This window comes from Apodemus sylvaticus, chromosome 9 (genome assembly GCF_947179515.1).
Source record: "Apodemus sylvaticus chromosome 9, mApoSyl1.1, whole genome shotgun sequence".
NCBI classification, from domain to species: Eukaryota; Metazoa; Chordata; class Mammalia; order Rodentia; family Muridae; genus Apodemus; species Apodemus sylvaticus.
In genome coordinates, this window is record NC_067480.1 from 71,596,846 (window position 1) to 71,621,574 (window position 24,729).

At 45.7% G+C, this 24,729-nt stretch overlaps 1 protein-coding gene and 1 pseudogene across 15 annotated transcripts; both read right to left on the reverse strand.

Annotated features, from left to right (window-relative positions):
* Nucleotides 1–562: 562 nt before the first annotated feature.
* LOC127692401 (THO complex subunit 4-like) lies at nt 563–23,720 on the reverse strand. Of its 15 annotated transcripts, none has more exons than XM_052192714.1 (4): nt 22,600–22,734; nt 21,951–22,477; nt 11,411–11,478; nt 563–896 (listed from the first exon to the last, which is right to left on the reverse strand). In XM_052192714.1, exons 1-4 carry the CDS (start codon nt 22,628–22,630, stop codon nt 788–790), a joined length of 735 nt encoding a protein of 244 aa, XP_052048674.1. In that variant the 5' UTR covers nt 22,631–22,734; the 3' UTR covers nt 563–787. The 15 variants fall into 15 exon arrangements, with proteins under 15 accessions (XP_052048674.1, XP_052048675.1, XP_052048673.1 ...); XM_052192715.1 differs by having other exon boundaries at nt 563–873; nt 11,388–11,478; XM_052192702.1 differs by lacking the exon at nt 563–896 and adding an exon at nt 5,624–6,132 and having other exon boundaries at nt 11,388–11,478; nt 22,600–22,736.
* Nucleotides 16,131–17,413, reverse strand: LOC127692402 (THO complex subunit 4-like; annotated as a pseudogene).
* Nucleotides 23,721–24,729: the final 1,009 nt, after the last annotated feature.

The window sequence follows — 24,729 nt, forward strand, 5'->3', positions numbered from 1 at the left end:
TCTCTCTCTCTCTCTCTCTCTCTCTCTCTCTCTCTCTCTCTCTCTCTCTCTCTCATCCTCATGTTCTCTTGCCCTCCTGGGCTCTTCAATTCCCCTTTCCCATCCCCCATCTCTCCACAAGCTCATTGCCAGCTTCTTCTCTCTGCCTCTCTGCCTTTCTCTGCCTCTTGACTCCCCCTTAGCTCCCCTCCCCATGCTCCAAATAAACTCTCTTCTCTACTATACCATCCTGTGTGTGGTCCCTCCAGGAGAAGGGTTGCCTCTGCATGGGTCCACTGAGGTACCCCCTTACCCACTCAGGCCCAGAGAACATAATCTTAGACCACTTTCTACTTTGATGATTATAACAACCACAAACACCAGTCTCAACCAAGACTTACTACATTATTACCCTAAAATACTTGTTTTGTTTGGTTTTTCCCTGTACACATTTCTCTTTTAGTATGGCAAAGGTGAGAATGCTACCTTCAGCACAACAGCAACAAGTAAAATTTATCCCCCAATTAACTCAGTACAAAAGAGGGCCTGTTTCAGAAATAAAAAAACAAACAAACAGTTTACATTGGTTTTAACTTTTTTTAAAAAAACAGGCAAGCAAAAGGGGAGAAATCAAAAGAAGCAAAACATAAATGCACCCTGGTCTGCACAGTCCAGTGGCAGTCAAACCCCTCTCCCTAGGCACCACAGATGAGGCTTCTGGGTCCCATTTCTCGCATGGATTGGCTCAGTTAGTGTCCATGCTTTCCGTATATGCATCCAGCTGTGCGTCCAACCCCTCTGCGGTAAGCTACTGCCTTGAGTTGCTGCTGGCCCCTCGGCCTCCTCCCCGGTAGCCTCCACGTGTCCACCTCCTGGTGCCGCCAGCACGGGAACCTCCAGAGCCACGGATTCCTGACCTGCTGCCTCTGTTGATGCTTTGTTCTGGTCTTCCTTGCATACCAACGTGGGATGTGACAAGCTGGACCTCCATGCGGCGGCCATCCAAAGGTACACCATTGTACTCTTGCATAGCATTCAGGGCATCTGCTTCCCGTTCAAAGTGCACCTCTGCTGTCCCCAGACTTTGTCCAGAGCGATCATAGTGCACGGTGGCTTTCTTCAAAGTACCAGAGGAAGAAAAGACTTCCTGTATATCAGCGTCAGACACTCCAAAGTCCAGGTTGGACACAAGCAGCTTCCCACCGCTCTCCACGCTGGCTCTACCCACGAAGCCCCTGTGGACTAGGTCCTGCTGCCACTTGTCATGACGTCGCTTCTGGTGGCTGTATGGTGCCACCCTGTTCCTGCCGCGGAGGGCCATGGCAGGCCGGTTCCTCCTAGGCCCGCCGCCTGCTTGGATGCCACAGAAGCCCTGGTAGCCTGCCCCTCTGCGACCCCGGCCCCACGAGGGCCCTCCTTGCTGCCTCCAGTTCAGCTTGATGATGTCATCCAAAGACATGTCCACTTTGTTGGCCATCGCCAGTGTGGATTCGGGCATCAGATCCAGCCGACCTGTTTGGAAAACAAAGTTTTAACCTTCTGTTCAAAGTATCCCTGTGGCTTTAGCATATTAAATCATTGAGCAACAGGGAAGCAATCCTTAGAACTAGATGAGGAAAATCAAGATCTGTCACCTTGATAACCCAGTCTCAAAAGATTAATCATGGTATGCACTCACAAATAAGTGGATATTAGCCTAGAAAATTGGAATACCCAAAACATAATCCACACATTAAATGATGTACAAGAAGAACTGAGGAGTGGCCTTGTTCTGGAAAGACTCAGTGTAGCAGTATAGGGCAAAACCAAAACAGGGAAGTGGGAAGGGGTGGGTGGGAGAACAGGGGGAGGGAAGAGGGTTTATGGGACTTTCCAGGAGTGGGGGGCCAGAAAAGGGGAAATCATTTGAAATGTAAATAAAATATATATCGATTTCTAGATGATAGAACTGGTTCATTACAATTCTGGTTGACTCACAATGATTCATATACAACTATTAACACCACAGTTTCCAAACAACATTGGAAACACCTGAACATGCAATCCCAGTGAGCTGAGGCCAGTCTCTGGCTACCAGAATCAGACAATCACCCATCCAAGTCTTCTGAGCTCTCCTGACTACTGTAGAAACACACTACCAAACACACCAGCAAGAATTTGAACAGAAAATACAATACAACTGGATTGCCCAGGGTTGCATAGGGGAACACGGTCCCAAACAAAAGAGAGTAAACTGAAAAGAAAAGTTCAGTGTGGTGGCAAATGCTTTTGATCCCAGCCCTCAAGAGGCAGAAGCAGGAGGATCTTTTCAAGTTGGATGAAAACCTGCTACTACACCTAGACAACTCCAGACTGTCCAGGGCAGCATAGGGAGAACCAAACTACAGAAAACACACACACACTCTCTGTATATTTTACCAGAAGAAGATAAAAACATGTTAAAAAACATAATTAGAATTGTATTAGTCTGGGTTCTCTAGAGTCACAGAATGTATGGGCAGTCTCTAGATAGTTAGGGAATTTGTCGATGACTTACACTCTATACTCCAACTCCCCCAAAATGGGCAGAGGCAGCTGTGGATGGAAGTCCAAAGATCTAGCAGTTGGTCAGTCCCACGAGGCAAGCAGCCAAGGAAGAGTGAGTCAATCTTCCTTCTACCAATGTCCTTATATAGATCTCCAGCAGAGGGTGTAGCCCAGATTAAAGGCTGTAGGTTTCCAGCAGAGGGTGTGGCCCAGATTAAAGGCATGTGGGTCTCCAGCAGAGGGTGTAGACCAGATTAAAGGTTGTAGGTCACCAGCAGAGGGTGTGGCCCAGATTAAAGGTGTGTGCCTTCATGCCTTTAATCCCAGATGATCTTGAACTCAGAGATCTCCTTGTCTTAATCTTCTGGAAGTCATAGCCACTGTGCTTCAAGATCTCCAGGCCAAGATACAGGTCAGAAACTTATATCTCTGAGCCTCCAGATTAGGATCATAGGTGAGCCTTCCAATTCTAGACTGTAGTTCATTCCAGATATAGTCAAGTTGACAACCAGGAATAGCCACTACAAGAATGAAAATTATAAACCTCCAAAATACACAATTTCAAGATGTCAACATTACTTAAAAGCAAATACAATTTAGAGTTGAATGTTATGTGTAAGTGTTGGGATTTTTTTTCACACCACAAATAATTATACTCCATAAAGGAACAGAATACCAAAGAAAGCAATGTTTGGGAACTGTAACAGGGATGCCAAAAGAAAATACTGTGGCTAATTCCTTGTGATATACACTAATCTGACTGAAAGCTTCATTTTTCATAGCCTGCACACAGGTTATCCCACTTACCTCTTAAATCAGTTAGTTTCCACCCCCCTAGGTATTGTGGGGGTCCACTCTGTAGAGCAGAGATGGCCTCCAACTCAAAGATCTGCCTGCCTCTGCCTCCCAAGTGCTTAGATGAAAGCTGCTGACACCTAAAACTCAGAACACCATTTCTAAACTTTGCCCACTAGATAGGAAAAACAGAAAACAAAGAAACAAAGAAAGAAACAAAAACAGCGCCAAAAATTGGACACAGATCACAAGATTCTGTGACTGCAACATAGAGGGAATCAGAGACGGTCCTGTAGAGGGGTGCCACAAAGACAGACAGCTACTAATTGTGTTTATTACTGGGCATCTAACCCATGGCTGCACATGTGCCCCGAAAGCACTCTGCCATGGAGACACAATTGGAACCCCTCTTGAAGGATGTTAAGGAGGAGAAGAAAATGTATGGATATTATACTGAAAGAAGGAAGGCTTTGAGATACGGGGGCTTAGTGTATAAGACATTGGGCTCAGCCAACAATTCCATTGGAATGGAACTCACTGGGTCCCATTTCCAGATTCATCTCAGTGTCTTGACTGGTGCAGACAGAGAACATTGGTTTGTTTGGTTGGTTTACCTTTAAGACCTAGTAAGACTCTGGAGCTTAGAACTTGATACACGGTCCAGGCTGGCCTCAGAATCATAGATGCTTAAGTCCCTCTACTGAGTAGTGAGAGAAAAACCCTGGGCCACTATACCCAGCTCAGAGAAGTAGTTTTGAGACAAGTATCTTTCTTCTAAATCTTTGAAATGAAAACCATCATCACTATGTTAGGCAGGGTTCTCTAGAGAAGCAGAACTTAGAGAATGAATCTCTACATCCAGAAAGGGGATTTATTTGAATGATTTACGAACTGTGGTCCCATCATCCAATAGCGGTATTGTTATGAACTGAAAGTTCAGGACTCCAGAATCCACTCAGTCCACAAGGCTGGAGGTCTCAACTGGTCTTCGGTAGAGATGCTGGGATCCCACTGAAGGGATGGACTTGCTAGCAAGGAGAGAGCAAGCAGGCAAAGAGCCAAAGCTGCTTCTTCCATGTCTTTCTATAGGCTTAGAGAAGAAGATATGGCCCAGATTAGATTCAATCTAAGTTAATTTAGCCTGATTGAATGTCCTCAGGCAAGGTTCCCATTAAACGTGGCTGCCTGCCTGCTTGCCTGCCTGCCTGCAGATCAGGATCAGCTGTGACCTGATTGATCATGATCTCCTCATGTCACATTAAGCACCACACCTATAAGATTTTTGAAGTTAGACAAGACCTCTACTTGGGATGCTCTGCTAGGATCACTTCCTTTTTTCCTGCTTTCAACAAGATCGCAATTACCTCTTAAATGACCCGAGTCAAATGAGCTCTTTCCCATTACAGTTGGAGTCACAGGCTGCCAGTGGTTAAGCAGAGATGTGCCCACCGCCATTTCCTGGATGGTTTAGTCTCTAAATTTTCTATGAGATTTAACTTCTATGCCCTTGTATATGAAAACCCCAAATGCCAGTTTCCTCCTCTCCCAACAGCCATGACACTATACAGTCCTTGCTAGTAAACACATGGTTCCCAAATATCACTCTGAGATGTAGGATAGTTGCTGACTTCCATGGAAGATTTAGAAACCCAGCCCTACTGAACCACTAAGATAGTTACACCAGGGAACTGGATTCTAGGCCAGCTTTAATTCCACTCTCTTGGGTGACAACAATATTTGTAGGCCACACTTGTAAATGTTTTGAAGAAGCAAATACCATGACCTTCGGCCTTCACTCTTGAGCACAGACCCACAGAGAGACAAACTGGGTAAGCATCACACTATCACCACTGTTAAGGTTCTTTCTCAGCTCCAGCCCACACTTACCTGGTAATAGCCAGCTAGGCCTGACCTATATCAAAGGGGCTGTTTGCCCCTCCTCTCTCTCTCTCTCTCTCTCTCTCTCTCTCTCTCTCTCTCTCTCTCTCTCTCTCTCTCTCTCTCATCCTCATGTTCTCTTGCCCTTCTGGACACTTCAATTCCCCTTTCCCATCCCCCATCTCTCCACAAGCTCATTGCCAGCTTCTTCTCTCTGCCTCTCTGCCTCTCTGCCTTTCTCTGCCTCTTGACTCCCCCTTAGCTCCCCTCCCCATGTCCCAAATAAACTCTCTTCTCTACTATACCATCCGGTGTGCGGTCCCTCCAGGAGAATGGTTGCCTCTGCATGGGTCCACTGAGGTACCCCCTTACCCACTCAGGCCCAGAGAACATAATCTTATATCACTTTCTACTTTGATGATTACAACAACCACAAAAACCAGTCTCAACCAAGACGTACTACTTTATTACCCTAGAATACTTGTTTTGTTTGGTTTTTCCCTGTACACATTTCTCTTTTAGTATGGCAAAGGTGAGAATGCTACCTTCAGCACAACAGCAACAAGTAAAATTTATCCCCCAAATAACTCAGTACAAAAGAGGGTCTATTTCAGAAATAAAAAAACAAACAAACAGTTTACATTGGTTTTAACTTTTTTTAAAAAAACAGGCAAGCAAAAGGGGAGAAATCAAAAGAAGCAAAACACAAATGCACCCTGGTCTGCAGAGTCCAGCGGCAGTCAACCCCCCTCTCCCTAGGCACCACAGATGAGGCTTCTGGGTCCCATTTCTCCCATGGATTTGCTCAGTTAGTGTCCATGCTTTCCGTATATGCATCCAGCTGTGCGTCCAACTCCTCTGCGGTAAGCTGCTGCCTTGAGTTGCTGCTGGCCCCTCTGCCTCCTCCCCGGTAGCCTCCACGTGTCCATCTCCTGGTGCCTCCAGCACGGGAACCTCCAGAGCCACGGATTCCTGACCTGCCGCCTCTGTTGATGCTTTGTTCTGGTCTTCCTTGCATACCAACATGGGATGTGACAAGCTGGACCTTCATGCGGCGGCCATCCAAAGGTACACCATTGTACTCTTGCATAGCCTTCAGGGCATCTGCTTCCCGTTCAAAGTGCACCTCTGCTGTCCCCAAACTTTGTCCATAGCGATTATGGTGCACGGTGGCTTTCTTCAAAGTACCAGAGGAAGAAAAGACTTCCTGTATATCAGCGTCAGACACTCCAAAGTCCAGGTTGGACACAAGCAGCTTCCCACCGCTCTCCACGCTGGCTCTACCCACGAAGCCCCTGTGGACTAGGTCCTGCTGCCACTTGTCATGACGTCGCTTCTGGTGGCTGTATGGTGCCACCCTGTTCCTGCCGCGGAGGGCCATGGCAGGCCGGTTCCTCCTAGGCCCGCCGCCTGCTTGGATGCCACAGAAGCCCTGGTAGCCTGCCCCTCTGCGACCCCGGCCCCACGAGGGCCCTCCTTGCTGCCTCCAGTTCAGCTTGATGATGTCATCCAAAGACATGTCCACTTTGTTGGCCATCGCCAGTGTGGATTCGGGCATCAGATCCAGCCGACCTGTTTGGAAAACAAAGTTTTAACCTTCTGTTCAAAGTATCCCTGTGGCTTTAGCATATTAAATCATTGAGCAACAGGGAAGCAATCCTTAGAACTAGATGAGGAAAATCAAGATCTGTCACCTTGATAACCCAGTCTCAAAAGATTAATCATGGTATGCACTCACAAATAAGTGGATATTAGCCTAGAAAAATTGGAATACCCAAAACATAATCCACACATCAAATGATGTACAAGAAGAACTGAGGAGTGGCCTTGTTCTGGAAAGACTCAGTGTAGCAGTATAGGTCGAAACCAAAACAGGGAAGTCGGAAGGGGTGGGTGGGAGAACAGGGGGAGGGAATAGGGCTTATAGGACTTTCCAGGAGTGGGGGGCCAGAAAAGGGGAAATCATTTGAAATGTAAATAAAATATATATCGATTTCTAGATGATAGAACTGGTTCATTACAATTCTGGTTGACTCACAATGATTCATATACAACTATTAACACCACAGTTTCCAAACAACATTGGAAACACCTGAACATGCAATCCCAGTGAGCTGAGGCCAGTCTCTGGCTACCAGAATCAGACAATTCACCCATCCAAGTCTTCGGAGCTCTCCTGACTACTGTAGAAACACACTACCAAACACACCAGCAAGAGTTTGAACAGAAAATACAATACAACTGGATTGCCCAGGGTTGCGTAGGGGAACTGTCACAAACAAAAGAGAGTAAACTAAAAAGAAAAGTTCAGTGTGGTGGCAAATGCTTTTGATCCCAGCCCTCAAGAGGCAGAAGCAGGAGGATCTTTTCAAGTTAGATGAAAACCTGCTACTACCCCTAGACAACTCCAGACTGTCCAGGGCAGCATAGGGAGAACCAGACTACAGAAAACACACACACACTCTCTGTATATTTTACCAGAAGAAGATAAAAACATGTTAAAAAACATAATTAGAATTGTATTAGTCTGGGTTCTCTAGAGTCACAGAATGTATGGGCAGTCTCTAGATAGTTAGGGAATTTGTCTATGACTTACACTCTATACTCCACCTCCCCCAAAATGGGCAGAGGTAGCTGTGGATGGAAGTCCAAGGATCTAGCAGTTGCTCAGTCCCACGAGGCAAGCATGCAAAGAAGAGTGAGTAAATATTCCTTCTTCCAGTGTCCTTATATAGATCTCCAGCACAGGCTGTGGCCCAGATTAAAGGTGTGTGGGTCTCCAGCAGAGGGTGTGGCCCAGATTAAAGGCATGTGGGTCTCCAGCAGAGGGTGTAGACCAGATTAAAGGCTGTAGGTCACCAGCAGAGGGTGTGGCCCAGATTAAAGGCATGTGCCTTCATGCCTTTAATCCCAGATGATCTTGAACTTGGAGATCTCCTTGTCTTAATCTTCTGGAATTCATAGCCACTGTGCTTCAAGATCTCCAGGCCAAGATACAGGTCAGAAACTTATATCTCTGAGCCTCCAGATTAGGATCATAGGTGAGCCTTCCAATTCTAGACTGTAGTTCATTCCAGATATAGTCAAGTTGACAACCAAGAATAGCCACTACAAGAATGAAAATTATAAACCTCCAAAATACACAATTTCAAAATGTCAACATTACTTAAAAGCAAATAGAATTTAGAGTTGAATGTTATGTGTAAGTGTTGGGATTTTTTTTCACACCACAAATAATTACACTCTATAAAGGGACAGAATACCAAAGAAAGCAATGTTTGGGAACTGTAACAGCGATGCCAAAAGAAAATACTGTGGCTAATTCCTTGTGATATACACTAATCTGACTGAAAGCTTCATTTTTCATAGCCTGCACACAGTTTATCCCACTTACCTCTTAAATCAGTTAGTTTCCACCCCCCTAGGTATTGTGGGGGTCCACTCTGTAGAGCAGAGATGGCCTCCAACTCAAAGATCTGCCTGCCTCTGCCTCCCAAGTGCTTAGATGAAAGCTGTTGACACCTAAAGACTCAGAACACCATTTCTAAACTTTGCCCACTAGATAGGAAAAACAGAAAACAAAGAAACAAAGAAAGAAACAAAAACAGCGCCAAAAATTGGACACAGATCACAAGATTCTGTGACTGCAACATAGAGGGAATCAGAGACAGTCCTGTAGAGGGGTGCCACAAAGACAGACAGCTACTAATTGTGTTTATTGCTGGGCATCTAACCCATGGCTGCACATGTGCCCCGAAAGCACTCTGCCATGGAGACACCCTTGGAGCCCTTCTTGAAGGATGTTAAGGAGGAGAAGAAAATGTATGGATATTATACTGAAAGAAGGAAGGCTTTGAGATACGGGGGCTTAGTGTATAAGACATTGGGCTCAGCCATCAATTCCATTGGAATGGAACTCACTGGGTCCCATTTCCAGATTCATCTCAGTGTCTTGACTGGTGCAGACAGAGAACATTGGTTTGTTTGGTTGGTTTACCTTTAAGACCTAGTCAGACTCTGGAGCTTAGAACTTGATACACGGTCCAGGCTGGCCTCAGAATCATAGATTTGCTTAAGTCCCTCTACTGAGTAGTGAGAGAAAAACCCTGGGCCACTATACCCAGCTCAGAGAAGTAGTTTTGAGACAAGTATCTTTCTTCTAAATCTTTGAAATGAAAACCATCATCACTATGTTAGGCAGGGTTCTCTAGAGAAGCAGAACTTAGAGAATGAATCTCTACATACAGAAAGGGGATTTATTTGAATGATTTATGAACTGTGGTCCCATCATCCAATAGCGGTATTGTTATGAACTGAAAGTTCAGGACTCCAGTTCCACTCAGTCAACAAGGCTGGAGGTCTCAACTGGTCTTCGGTAGAGATGCTGGGATCGCGCTGAAGGGATGGACTTGCTAGCAAGGTGAGAGCAAGCAGGCAAAGAGCCAAAGCTGCTTCTTCCATGTCTTTCTATAGGCTTAGAGAAGAAGATATGGCCCAGATTAGATTCAATCTAAGTTAATTTAGCCTGATTGAATGTCCCCAGGCAAGGTTCCCATTAAACGTGGCTGCCTGCCTGCTTGCCTGCCTGCCTGGAGATCCGGATCAGCTGTGACCTGATTGATCATGATCTCCTCATGTCACATTAAGCTCCACACCTATAAGCTTTTTGAAGTTAGACCAGACCTCTACTTGGGATGCTCTGCTAGGATCACTTCCTTTTTTCCTGCTTTCAACAAGATCGCAATTACCTCTTAAATGACCCGAGTCAAATGAGCTCTTTCCCATTACAGTTGGAGTCACAGGCTGCCAGTGGTTAAGCAGAGTTGTGCCCACCACCATTTCCTGGATGGTTTAGTCTCTAAATTTTCTATGAGATTTAACTTCTATGCCCTTGTATATGAAAACCCCAAATGCCAGTTTCCTCCTCTCCCAACAGCCATGACACTATACAGTCCTTGCTAGTAAACACATGGTTCCCAAATATCACTCTGAGATGTAGGATAGTTGCTGACTTCCATGGAAGATTTAGAAACCCAGCCCTACTGAACCACTAAGATAGTTACACCAGGGAACTGGATTCTAGGCCAGCTTTAATTCCACTCTCTTGGGTGACAACAATATTTGTAGGCCACACTTGTAAATGTTTTGAAGAAGCAAATACCATGACCTTCGGCCTTCACTCTTGAGCACAGACCCACAGAGAGACAAACTGGGTAAGCATCACACTATCACCACTGATAGGGTTCTTTCTCAGCTCCAGCCCACACTTACCTGGTAATAGCCAGCTAGGCCTGACCTATATCAAAGGGGCTGTTTGCCCCCTCCTCTCTCTCTCTCTCTCTCTCTCTCTCTCTCTCTCTCTCTCTCTCTCTCTCTCTCTCTCTCTCATCCTCATGTTCTCTTGCCCTCCTGGGCTCTTCAATTCCCCTTTCCCATCCCCCATCTCTCCACAAGCTCATTGCCAGCTTCTTCTCTCTGCCTCTCTGCCTTTCTCTCCCTCTTGACTCCCCCTTAGCTCCCCTCCCCATGTCCCAAATAAACTCTCTTCTCTACTATACCATCCGGTGTGCGGTCCCTCCAGGAGAAGGGTTGCCTCTGCATGGGTCCACTGAGGTACCCCCTTACCCACTCAGGCCCAGAGAACATAATCTTATATCACTTTCTACTTTGATGATTACAACAACCACAAAAACCAGTCTCAACCAAGACTTACTACTTTATTACCCTAGAATACTTGTTTTGTTTGGTTTTTCCCTGTACACATTTCTCTTTTAGTATGGCAAAGGTGAGAATGCTACCTTCAGCACAACAGCAACAAGTAAAATTTATCCCCCAAATAACTCAGTACAAAAGAGGGTCTATTTCAGAAATAAAAAAACAAACAAACAGTTTACATTGGTTTTAACTTTTTTAAAAAAAAAACAGGCAAGCAAAAGGGGAGAAATCAAAAGAAGCAAAACATAAATGCACCCTGGTCTGCACAGTCCAGTGGCAGTCAACCCCCCTCTCCCTAGGCACCACAGATGAGGCTTCTGGGTCCCATTTCTCGCATGGATTTGCTCAGTTAGTGTCCATGCCTTCCGTATATGCACCCAGCTGTGCGACCAACTCCTCTGCGGTAAGCTGCTGCCTTGAGTTGCTGTTGGCCCCTCTGCCTCCTCCCCGGTAGCCTCCACGTGTCCATCTCCTGGTGCCTCCAGCACGGGAACCTCCAGAGTCACGGATTCCTGACCTGCCGCCTCTGTTGATGCTTTGTTCTGGTCTTCCTTGTATACCAATGTGGGATGTGACAAGCTGGACCTTCATGTGGCGGCCATCCAAAGGCACACCATTGTACTCTTGCATAGCCTTCAGGGCATCTGCTTCCCATTCAAAGTGCACCTCTGCTGTCCCCAAACTTTGTCCAGAGCGATTATAGTGCACGGTGGCTTTCTTCAAAGTACCAGAGGAAGAAAAGACTTCCTGTATATCAGCATCAGACACTCCAAAGTCCAGGTTGGACACAAGCAGCTTCCCACCGCTCTCCACGCTGGCTCTACCCACGAAGGCCCTATGGACTAGGTCCTGCTGCCACTTGTCATGACGTTGCTTCTGGTGGCTGTATGGTGCCACCCTGTTCCTGCCGCGGAGGGCCATGGCAGGCCGGTTCCTCCTAGGCCTGCCGCCTGCTTGGATGCCACAGAAGCCCTGCTAGCCTGCCCCTCTGTGACCCCGGCCCCACGAGGGCCCTCCTTGCTGCCTCCAGTTCAGCTTGATGATGTCATCCAAAGACATGTCCACTTTGTTGGCCATCGCCAGTGTGGATTCCGGCATCAGATCCAGCCAACCTGTTTGGAAAACGAAGTTTTAACCTTATGTTCAAAGTATCCCCGTGGCTTTACCATATTAAATCATTGAGCAACAGGGAAGGGGTCCTGAGAACTAGATGAGGAAAATCAAGATTTGTCACCTTGATAACCCAGTCTCAAAAGATTAATCATGGTATGCACTCACAAATAAGTGGATATTAGCCTAGAAAATTGGAATACCCAAAACATAATCCACACATCAAATGATGTACAAGAAGAACTGAGGAGTGGCCTTGTTCTGGAAAGACTCAGTGTAGCAGTATAGGGCAAAACCAAAACAGGGAAGTGGGAAGGGGTGCATGGGAGAAGAGGGGGAGGGAAGAGGGCTTATGGGACTTTCCAGGAGTGGGGGGCCAGAAAAGGGGAAATCATTTGAAATGTAAATAAAAAATATATCGATTTCTAGATGATAGAACTGGTTCATTACAATTCTGGTTGACTCACAATGATTCATATACAACTATTAACACCACAGTTTCCAAACAACATTGGAAACACCTGAACATGCAATCCCAGTGAGCTGAGGCCAGTCTCTGGCTACCAGAATCAGACAATCACCCATCCAAGTCTTCTGAGCTCTCCTGACTACTGTAGAAACACACTACCAAACACACCAGCAAGAATTTGAACAGAAAATACAATACAACTGGATTGCCCAGGGTTGCATAGGGGAACACGGTCCCAAACAAAAGAGAGTAAACTGAAAAGAAAAGTTCAGTGTGGTGGCAAATGCTTTTGATCCCAGCCCTCAAGAGGCAGAAGCAGGAGGATCTTTTCAAGTTGGATGAAAACCTGCTACTACACCTAGACAACTCCAGACTGTCCAGGGCAGCATAGGGAGAACCAAACTACAGAAAACACACACACACTCTCTGTATATTTTACCAGAAGAAGATAAAAACATGTTAAAAAACATAATTAGAATTGTATTAGTCTGGGTTCTCTAGAGTCACAGAATGTATGGGCAGTCTCTAGATAGTTAGGGAATTTGTCGATGACTTACACTCTATACTCCAACTCCCCCAAAATGGGCAGAGGCAGCTGTGGATGGAAGTCCAAAGATCTAGCAGTTGGTCAGTCCCACGAGGCAAGCAGGCAAGAAAGAGTGAGTCAATCTTCCTTCTACCAATGTCCTTATATAGATCTCCAGTAGAGGGTGTGGCCCAGATTAAAGGCTATAGGTCTCCAGCAGAGGCTGTGGCCCAGATTAAAGGCATGTGGGTCTCCAGCAGAGGGTGTAGACCAGATTAAAGGCTGTAGGTCACCAGCAGAGGGTGTGGCCCAGATTAAAGGCATGTGCCTTCATGCCTTTAATCCCAGATGATCTTGAACTCAGAGATCTCCTTGTCTTAATCTTCTGGAAGTCATAGCCACTGTGCTTCAAGATCTCCATGCCAAGATCCAGGTCAGAAACTTATATCTCTGAGCCTCCAGATTAGGATCATAGGTGAGCCTTCCAATTCTAGACTGTAGTTCATTCCAGATATAGTCAAGTTGACAACCAGGAATAGCCACTACAAAATGAAAATTATAAACCTCCAAAATACACAATTTCAAAATGTCAACATTACTTAAAAGCAAATACAATTTAGAGTTGAATGTTATGTGTAAGTGTTGGGATTTTTTTTCACACCACAAATAATTATACTCCATAAAGGAACAGAATACCAAAGAAAGCAATGTTTGGGAACTGTAACAGGGATGCCAAAAGAAAATACTGTGGCTAATTCCTTGTGATATACACTAATCTGACTGAAAGCTTCATTTTTCATAGCCTGCACACAGTTTATCCCACTTACCTCTTAAATCAGTTAGTTTCCACCCCCCTAGGTATTGTGGGGGTCCACTCTGTAGAGCAGAGATGGCCTCCAACTCAAAGATCTGCCTGCCTCTGCCTCCCAAGTGCTTAGATGAAAGCTGTTGACACCTAAAGACTCAGAACACCATTTCTAAACTTTGCCCACTAGATAGGAAAAACAGAAAACAAAGAAACAAAGAAAGAAACAAAAACAGCGCCAAAAATTGGACACAGATCACAAGATTCTGTGACTGCAACATAGAGGGAATCAGAGACAGTCCTGTAGAGGGGTGCCACAAAGACAGACAGCTACTAATTGTGTTTATTGCTGGGCATCTAACCCATGGCTGCACATGTGCCCCGAAAGCACTCTGCCATGGAGACACCCTTGGAGCCCTTCTTGAAGGATGTTAAGGAGGAGAAGAAAATGTATGGATATTATACTGAAAGAAGGAAGGCTTTGAGATACGGGGGCTTAGTGTATAAGACATTGGGCTCAGCCATCAATTCCATTGGAATGGAACTCACTGGGTCCCATTTCCAGATTCATCTCAGTGTCTTGACTGGTGCAGACAGAGAACATTGGTTTGTTTGGTTGGTTTACCTTTAAGACCTAGTCAGACTCTGGAGCTTAGAACTTGATACACGGTCCAGGCTGGCCTCAGAATCATAGATTTGCTTAAGTCCCTCTACTGAGTAGTGAGAGAAAAACCCTGGGCCACTATACCCAGCTCAGAGAAGTAGTTTTGAGACAAGTATCTTTCTTCTAAATCTTTGAAATGAAAACCATCATCACTATGTTAGGCAGGGTTCTCTAGAGAAGCAGAACTTAGAGAATGAATCTCTACATACAGAAAGGGGATTTATTTGAATGATTTATGAACTGTGGTCCCATCATCCAATAGCGGTATTGTTATGAACTGAAAGTTCAGGACTCCAGTTCCACTCAGTCAACAAGGCTGGAGGTCTCAACTGGTCTTCGGTAGAGATGCTGGGATCGCGCTGAAGGGATGGACTTGCTAGCAAGGTGAGAGCAAGCAGGCAAAGAGCCAAAGCTGCTTCTTCCATGTCTTTCTATAGGCTTAGAGAAGAAGATATGGCCCAGATTAGATTCAATCTAAGTTAATTTAGCCTGATTGAATGTCCCCAGGCAAGGTTCCCATTAAACGTGGCTGCCTGCCTGCTTGCCTGCCTGCCTGGAGATCCGGATCAGCTGTGACCTGATTGATCATGATCTCCTCATGTCACATTAAGCTCCACACCTATAAGCTTTTTGAAGTTAGACCAGACCTCTACTTGGGATGCTCTGCTAGGATCACTTCCTTTTTTCCTGCTTTCAACAAGATCGCAATTACCTCTTAAATGACCCGAGTCAAATGAGCTCTTTCCCATTACAGTTGGAGTCACAGGCTGCCAGTGGTTAAGCAGAGTTGTGCCCACCACCATTTCCTGGATGGTTTAGTCTCTAAATTTTCTATGAGATTTAACTTCTATGCCCTTGTATATGAAAACCCCAAATGCCAGTTTCCTCCTCTCCCAACAGCCATGACACTATACAGTCCTTGCTAGTAAACACATGGTTCCCAAATATCACTCTGAGATGTAGGATAGTTGCTGACTTCCATGGAAGATTTAGAAACCCAGCCCTACTGAACCACTAAGATAGTTACACCAGGGAACTGGATTCTAGGCCAGCTTTAATTCCACTCTCTTGGGTGACAACAATATTTGTAGGCCACACTTGTAAATGTTTTGAAGAAGCAAATACCATGACCTTCGGCCTTCACTCTTGAGCACAGACCCACAGAGAGACAAACTGGGTAAGCATCACACTATCACCACTGATAGGGTTCTTTCTCAGCTCCAGCCCACACTTACCTGGTAATAGCCAGCTAGGCCTGACCTATATCAAAGGGGCTGTTTGCCCCCTCCTCTCTCTCTCTCTCTCTCTCTCTCTCTCTCTCTCTCTCTCTCTCTCTCTCTCTCTCTCATCCTCATGTTCTCTTGCCCTCCTGGGCTCTTCAATTCCCCTTTCCCATCCCCCATCTCTCCACAAGCTCATTGCCAGCTTCTTCTCTCTGCCTCTCTGCCTTTCTCTCCCTCTTGACTCCCCCTTAGCTCCCCTCCCCATGTCCCAAATAAACTCTCTTCTCTACTATACCATCCGGTGTGCGGTCCCTCCAGGAGAAGGGTTGCCTCTGCATGGGTCCACTGAGGTACCCCCTTACCCACTCAGGCCCAGAGAACATAATCTTATATCACTTTCTACTTTGATGATTACAACAACCACAAAAACCAGTCTCAACCAAGACTTACTACTTTATTACCCTAGAATACTTGTTTTGTTTGGTTTTTCCCTGTACACATTTCTCTTTTAGTATGGCAAAGGTGAGAATGCTACCTTCAGCACAACAGCAACAAGTAAAATTTATCCCCCAAATAACTCAGTACAAAAGAGGGTCTATTTCAGAAATAAAAAAACAAACAAACAGTTTACATTGGTTTTAACTTTTTTAAAAAAAAAACAGGCAAGCAAAAGGGGAGAAATCAAAAGAAGCAAAACATAAATGCACCCTGGTCTGCACAGTCCAGTGGCAGTCAACCCCCCTCTCCCTAGGCACCACAGATGAGGCTTCTGGGTCCCATTTCTCGCATGGATTTGCTCAGTTAGTGTCCATGCCTTCCGTATATGCACCCAGCTGTGCGACCAACTCCTCTGCGGTAAGCTGCTGCCTTGAGTTGCTGTTGGCCCCTCTGCCTCCTCCCCGGTAGCCTCCACGTGTCCATCTCCTGGTGCCTCCAGCACGGGAACCTCCAGAGTCACGGATTCCTGACCTGCCGCCTCTGTTGATGCTTTGTTCTGGTCTTCCTTGTATACCAATGTGGGATGTGACAAGCTGGACCTTCATGTGGCGGCCATCCAAAGGCACACCATTGTACTCTTGCATAGCCTTCAGGGCATCTGCTTCCCATTCAAAGTGCACCTCTGCTGTCCCCAAACTTTGTCCAGAGCGATTATAGTGCACGGTGGCTTTCTTCAAAGTACCAGAGGAAGAAAAGACTTCCTGTATATCAGCATCAGACACTCCAAAGTCCAGGTTGGACACAAGCAGCTTCCCACCGCTCTCCACGCTGGCTCTACCCACGAAGGCCCTATGGACTAGGTCCTGCTGCCACTTGTCATGACGTTGCTTCTGGTGGCTGTATGGTGCCACCCTGTTCCTGCCGCGGAGGGCCATGGCAGGCCGGTTCCTCCTAGGCCTGCCGCCTGCTTGGATGCCACAGAAGCCCTGCTAGCCTGCCCCTCTGTGACCCCGGCCCCACGAGGGCCCTCCTTGCTGCCTCCAGTTCAGCTTGATGATGTCATCCAAAGACATGTCCACTTTGTTGGCCATCGCCAGTGTGGATTCCGGCATCAGATCCAGCCAACCTGTTTGGAAAACGAAGTTTTAACCTTATGTTCAAAGTATCCCCGTGGCTTTACCATATTAAATCATTGAGCAACAGGGAAGGGGTCCTGAGAACTAGATGAGGAAAATCAAGATTTGTCACCTTGATAACCCAGTCTCAAAAGATTAATCATGGTATGCACTCACAAATAAGTGGATATTAGCCTAGAAAATTGGAATACCCAAAACATAATCCACACATCAAATGATGTACAAGAAGAACTGAGGAGTGGCCTTGTTCTGGAAAGACTCAGTGTAGCAGTATAGGGCAAAACCAAAACAGGGAAGTGGGAAGGGGTGCATGGGAGAAGAGGGGGAGGGAAGAGGGCTTATGGGACTTTCCAGGAGTGGGGGGCCAGAAAAGGGGAAATCATTTGAAATGTAAATAAAAAATATATCGATTTCTAGATGATAGAACTGGTTCATTACAATTCTGGTTGACTCACAATGATTCATATACAACTATTAACACCACAGTTTCCAAACAACATTGGAAACACCTGAACATGCAATCCCAGTGAGCTGAGGCCAGTCTCTGGCTACCAGAATCAGACAATCACCCATCCAAGTCTTCTGAGCTCTCCTGACTACTGTAGAAACACACTACCAAACACACCAGCAAGAATTTGAACAGAAAATACAATACAACTGGATTGCCCAGGGTTGCATAGGGGAACACGGTCCCAAACAAAAGAGAGTAAACTGAAAAGAAAAGTTCAGTGTGGTGGCAAATGCTTTTGATCCCAGCCCTCAAGAGGCAGAAGCAGGAGGATCTTTTCAAGTTGGATGAAAACCTGCTACTACACCTAGACAACTCCAGACTGTCCAGGGCAGCATAGGGAGAACCAAACTACAGAAAACACACACACACTCTCTGTATATTTTACCAGAAGAAGATAAAAACATGTTAAAAAACATAATTAGAATTGTATTAGTCTGGGTTCTCTAGAGTCACAGAATGTATGGGCAGTCTCTAGATAGTTAGGGAATTTGTCGATGACTTACACTCTATACTCCAACTCCCCCAAAATGGGCAGAGGCAGCTGTGGATGGAAGTCCAAAGATCTAGCAGTTGGTCAGTCCCACGAGGCAAGCAGGCAAGAAAGAGTGAGTCAATCTTCCTTCTACCAATGTCCTTATATAGATCTCCAGTAGAGGGTGTGGCCCAGATTAAAGGCTATAGGTCTCCAGCAGAGGCTGTGGCCCAGATTAAAGGCATGTGGGTCTCCAGCAGAGGGTGTAGACCAGATTAAAGGCTGTAGGTCACCAGCAGAGGGTGTGGCCCAGATTAAAGGCATGTGCCTTCATGCCTTTAATCCCAGATGATCTTGAACTCAGAGATCTCCTTGTCTTAATCTTCTGGAAGTCATAGCCACTGTGCTTCAAGATCTCCATGCCAAGATCCAGGTCAGAAACTTATATCTCTGAGCCTCCAGATTAGGATCATAGGTGAGCCTTCCAATTCTAGACTGTAGTTCATTCCAGATATAGTCAAGTTGACAACCAGGAATAGCCACTACAAAATGAAAATTATAAACCTCCAAAATACACAATTTCAAAATGTCAACATTACTTAAAAGCAAATACAATTTAGAGTTGAATGTTATGTGTAAGTGTTGGGATTTTTTTTCACACCACAAATAATTATACTCCATAAAGGAACAGAATACCAAAGAAAGCAATGTTTGGGAACTGTAACAGGGATGCCAAAAGAAAATACTGTGGCTAATTCCTTGTGATATACACTAATCTGACTGAAAGCTTCATTTTTCATAGCCTGCACACAGTTTATCCCACTTACCTCTTAAATCAGTTAGTTTCCACCCCCCTAGGTATTGTGGGGGTCCACTCTGTAGAGCAGAGATGGCCTCCAACTCAAAGATCTGCCTGCCTCTGCCTCCCAAGTGCTTAGATGAAAGCTGTTGACACCTAAAACTCAGAACACCATTTCTAAACTTTGCCCACTAGATAGCAAAAACAGAAAGCAAAGAAACAAAGAAAGAAACAAAAACAGTGCCATAAATAGACATATCACAAGATTCTCTGACTGCAACATAGAGGGAATCAGAGACAGTCCTGTAGAGGGGTGCCACAAAGACAGACAGCTACTAATTGTGTTTATTGCTGGGCATCTAACCCATGGCTGCACATGTGCCCCGAAAGCACTCTGCCATGGAGACACCCTTGGAGCCCTTCTTGAAGGATGTTAAGGAGGAGAAGAAAATGTATGGATATTATACTGAAAGAAGTAAGGCTTTGAGATAGGGGGGCTTAGTGTTTAAGACGTTGGGCTCAGCCATCAATTCCATTGGAATGGAACTCACTGGGTCCCATTTTCAGATTCATCTCAGTGTCCTGACTGGTGCAGACAGAGAACATTGGTTTGTTTGGTTGGTTTACCTTTAAGACCTAGTCAGACTCTGGAGCTGAGAACTTGATACATGGTCCAGGCTGGCCTCAGAATCATAGATTTGCTTAAGTCCCTCTACTGAGTAGTGAGAGAAAACCCATGGGCCACTATGCTCAGCTCAGAGAAGTAGTTTTGAGACAAGTATCTTTCTTCTAAATCTTTGAAATGAAAACCATCATCACTATGTTAGGCAGGGTTCTCTAGAGAAGCAGAACTTAGAGAGTGAATCTCTACATACAGAAAGGGGATTTATTTGAATGATTTATGAACTGTGGTCCCATCATCCAGTAGTGGTATTGTTATGAACTGAAAGTTCAGGACTCCAGAATCCACTCAGTCCACAAGGCTGGAGGTCTCAACTGGTCTTGGGTAGAGATGCTGGGATCCCGCTGAAGGGATGGACTTGCTAGCAAGGTGAGAGCAAGCAGGCAAAGAGCCAAAGCTGCTTCTTCCATGTCTTTATATAGGCTTAGAGAAGAAGATATGGCCCAGATTAGATTCAATCTAAGTTAATTTAGCCTGATTGAATGTCCCCAGGCAAGGTTCCCATTAAAGGTGGCTGCCTGCCTGCTTGCCTGCCTGCCTGGAGATCCAGATCACCTGTGACCTGATTGATCATGATCTCCTCATGTCACATTAAGCACCACACCTATAAGCTTTTTGAAGTTAGACCAGACCTCTACTTGGGATGCTCTGCTAGGATCACTTCCTTTTTTCCTGCTTTCAACAAGATCGCAATTACCTCTTAAATGACCCGAGTCAAATGAGCTCTTTCCCATTACAGTTGGAGTCACAGGCTGCCAGTGGTTAAGCAGAGATGTGCCCACCGCCATTTCCTGAATGGTTTAGTCTCTAAATTTTCTATGAGATTTAACTTCTCTGCCCTTGTATATGAAAACCCCAAATGCCAGTTTCCTCCTCTCCCAACAGCCATGACACTATACAGTCCTTGCTAGTAAACACATGGTCCGAGACCCTGAGATGTAGAATATTTGCTGGCTTCCACTGAGGATGGAGAAACTAAATGTAACTAAAACAGTTACATTGTGGAACTAGATTCTAGGCCAGCTTTAACTCCACTCTCATTGGTGACAATATTTGTAGGCCACACTAGTAAATGTTTGGAAGAGGCAAATACCATGACCTTTGGCCTTCACTCTTGAGCACAGACCCACAGAGACCCAAACAGTGTAATCAATATTCTATCACCACTGTTAAGGTTCTTTCTCAGCTCCAGCCCCACACTTACCTGGCAATAGCCATGTAGATCTGACCCATATCAAAGGGGCTGCTTGCCTTTCTCTCTCTCTCTCTCTCTCTCTCTCTCTCTCTCTCTCTCTCTCTCTCTCTGTCTCTCATCCTCATGTTCTCTTGCCCTCCTGGGCTCTTCAATTCCCCTTTCCCATCCCCCATCTCTCCACAAGCTCATTGCCAGCTTCTTCTCTCTGCCTCTCTGCCTTTCTCTGCCTCTTGACTCCCCCTTAGCTCCCCTCCCCATGCTCCAAATAAACTCTCTTCTCTACTATACCATCCTGTGTGTGGTCCCTCCAGGAGAAGGGTTGCCTCTGCATGGGTCCACTGAGGTACCCCCTTACCCACTCAGGCCCAGAGAACATAATCTTATACCACTTTCTACTTTGATGATTATAACAACCACAAAAACCAGTCTCAACCAAGACTTACTACATTATTACCCTAGAATACTTGTTTTGTTTGGTTTTTCCCTGTACACATTTCTCTTTTAGTATGGCAAAGGTGAGAATGCTACCTTCAGCACAACAGCAACAAGTAAAATTTATCCCCCAAATAACTCAGTACAAAAGAGGGTCTGTTTCAGAAATAAAAAAACAAACAAACAGTTTACATTGGTTTTAACTTTTTTTTAAAAAACAGGCAAGCAAAAGGGGAGAAATCAAAAGAAGCAAAACATAAATGCACCCTGGTCTGCACAGTCCAGTGGCAGTCAAACCCCTCTCCCTAGGCACCACAGATGAGGCTTCTGGGTCCCATTTCTCGCATGGATTGGCTCAGTGAGTGTCCATGCTTTCCGTATATGCATCCAGCTGTGCGTCCAACCCCTCTGCGGTAAGCTACTGCCTTGAGTTGCTGCTGGCCCCTCGGCCTCCTCCCCGGTAGCCTCCACGGGTCCACCTCCTGGTGCCTCCAGCACGGGAACCTCCAGAGCCACGGATTCCTGACCTGCCGCCTCTGTTGATGCTTTGTTCTGGTCTTCCTTGCATACCAACGTGGGATGTGACAAGCTGGACCTCCATGCGGCGGCCATCCAAAGGTACACCATTGTACTCTTGCATAGCATTCAGGGCATCTGCTTCCCGTTCAAAGTGCACCTCTGCTGTCCCCAGACTTTGTCCAGAGCGATCATAGTGCACGGTGGCTTTCTTCAAAGTACCAGAGGAAGAAAAGACTTCCTGTATATCAGCGTCAGACACTCCAAAGTCCAGGTTGGACACAAGCAGCTTCCCACCGCTCTCCACGCTGGCTCTACCCACGAAGCCCCTGTGGACTAGGTCCTGCTGCCACTTGTCATGACGTCGCTTCTGGTGGCTGTATGGTGCCACCCTGTTCCTGCCGCGGAGGGCCATGGCAGGCCGGTTCCTCCTAGGCCCGCCGCCTGCTTGGATGCCACAGAAGCCCTGGTAGCCTGCCCCTCTGCGACCCCGGCCCCACGAGGGCCCTCCTTGCTGCCTCCAGTTCAGCTTGATGATGTCATCCAAAGACATGTCCACTTTGTTGACCATCGCCAGTGTGGATTCGGGCATCAGATCCAGCCGACCTGTTTGGAAAACAAAGTTTTAACCTTCTTTTCAAAGTATCCCCGTGGCTTTAGCATATTAAATCATTGAGCAACAGGGAAGCAATCCTGAGAACTAGATGAGGAAAATCAAGATTTGTCACCTTGATAACCCAGTCTCAAAAGATTAATCATGGTATGCACTCACAAATAAGTGGATATTAGCCTAGAAAATTGGAATACCCAAAACATAATCCACACATCAAATGATGTACAAGAAGAACTGAGGAGTGGCCTTGTTCTGGAAAGACTCAGTGTAGCAGTATAGGGCGAAACCAAAACAGGGAAGTGGGAAGGGGTGGGTGGGAGAACAGGGGGAGGGAAGAGGGCTTATGGGACTTTCCAGGAGTGGGGGGCCAGAAAAGGGGAAATCATTTGAAATGTAAATAAAATATATATCGATTTCTAGATGATAGAACTGGTTCATTACAATTCTGGTTGACTCACAATGATTCATATACAACTATTAACACCACAGTTTCCAAACAACATTGGAAACATCTGAACATGCAATCCCAGTGAGCTGAGGCCAGTCTCTGGCTACCAGAATCAGACAATTCACCCATCCAAGTCTTCTGAGCTCTCCTGACTACTGTAGAAACACACTACCAAACACACCAGCAAGAATTTGAACAGAAAATACAATACAACTGGATTGCCCGGGTTTGCGTAGGGGAACTGTCACAAACAAAAGAGAGTAAACTAAAAAGAAAGGTTCAGTGTGGTGGCAAATGCTTTTGATCCCAGCCCTCAAGAGGCAGAAGCAGCAGGATCTTTTCAAGTTGGATGAAAACCTGCTACTACACCTAGACAACTCCAGACTGTCCGGGGCAGCATAGGGAGAACCAGACTACAGAAAACACACACACACAAGCACACAAGCACACACACACACACACACACACACACACACACACACACACACACACGATCTCTATATTTTACCAGAAGAAGATAAAAACATGTTAAAAAACATAATTAGAATTGTATTAGTCTGGGTTCTCTAGAGTCACAGAATGTATGGGCAGTCTCTAGATAGTTAGGGAATTTGTCGATGACTTACACTCTATACTCCAACTCCCCCAAAATGGGCAGAGGCAGCTGTGGATGGAAGTCCAAAGATCTAGCAGTTGGTCAGTCCCACGAGGCAAGCAGGCAAAGAAGAGTGAGTCAATCTTCCTTCTTCCAATGTCCTTATATATCTCCAGCAGAGGGTGTAGCCCAGATTAAAGGCTGTAGGTCTCCAGCAGAGGGTGTGGCCCAGATTAAAGGCATGTGGGTCTCCAGCAGAGGGTGTAGACCAGATTAAAGGCTGTAGGTGTCCAGCAGAGGGTGTGGCCCAGATTAAAGTGGTGTGCCTTCATGCCTTTAATCCCAGATGATCTTGAACTTGGAGATCTCTTTGTCTTAATCTTCTGGAATTCATAGCCACTGTGCTTCAAGATCTCCAGGCCAAGATACAGGTCAGACACTTATATCTCTGAGCCTCCAGATTAGGATCATAGGTGAGCCTTCCAATTCTAGACTGTAGTTCATTCCAGATATAGTCAAGTTGACAACCAGGAATAGCCACTACAAGAATGAAAATTATAAACCTCCAAAATACACAATTTCAAAATGTCAACATTACTTAAAATCAAGTACAATTTAGAGTTGAATGTTATGTGTAAGTGTTGAGATTTTTTTTCACACCACAAATAATTACACTCCATAAAGGGACAGAATACCAAAGAAAGCAATGTTTGGGAACTGTAACAGGGATGCCAAAAGAAAATACTGTGGCTAATTCCTTGTGATATACACTAATCTGACTGAAAGCTTCATTTTTCATAGCCTGCACACAGTTTATCCCACTTACCTCTTAAATCAGTTAGTTTCCACCCCCCTAGGTATTGTGGGGGTCCACTCTGTAGAGCAGAGATGGCCTCCAACTCAAAGATCTGCCTGCCTCTGCCTCCCAAGTGCTTAGATGAAAGCTGTTGACACCTAAAACTCAGAACACCATTTCTAAACTTTGCCCACTAGATAGCAAAAACAGAAAGCAAAGAAACAAAGAAAGAAACAAAAACAGCGCCATAAATAGACATATCACAAGAATCTGTGACTGTAACATAGAGGGAATCAGAGATGGTCCTGTAGAGGGGTGCCACAAAGACAGACAGCTACTAATTGTGTTTATTGCTGGGGTTCTAACCCATGGCTGCACATGTGCCCCGAAAGCACTCTGCCATGGA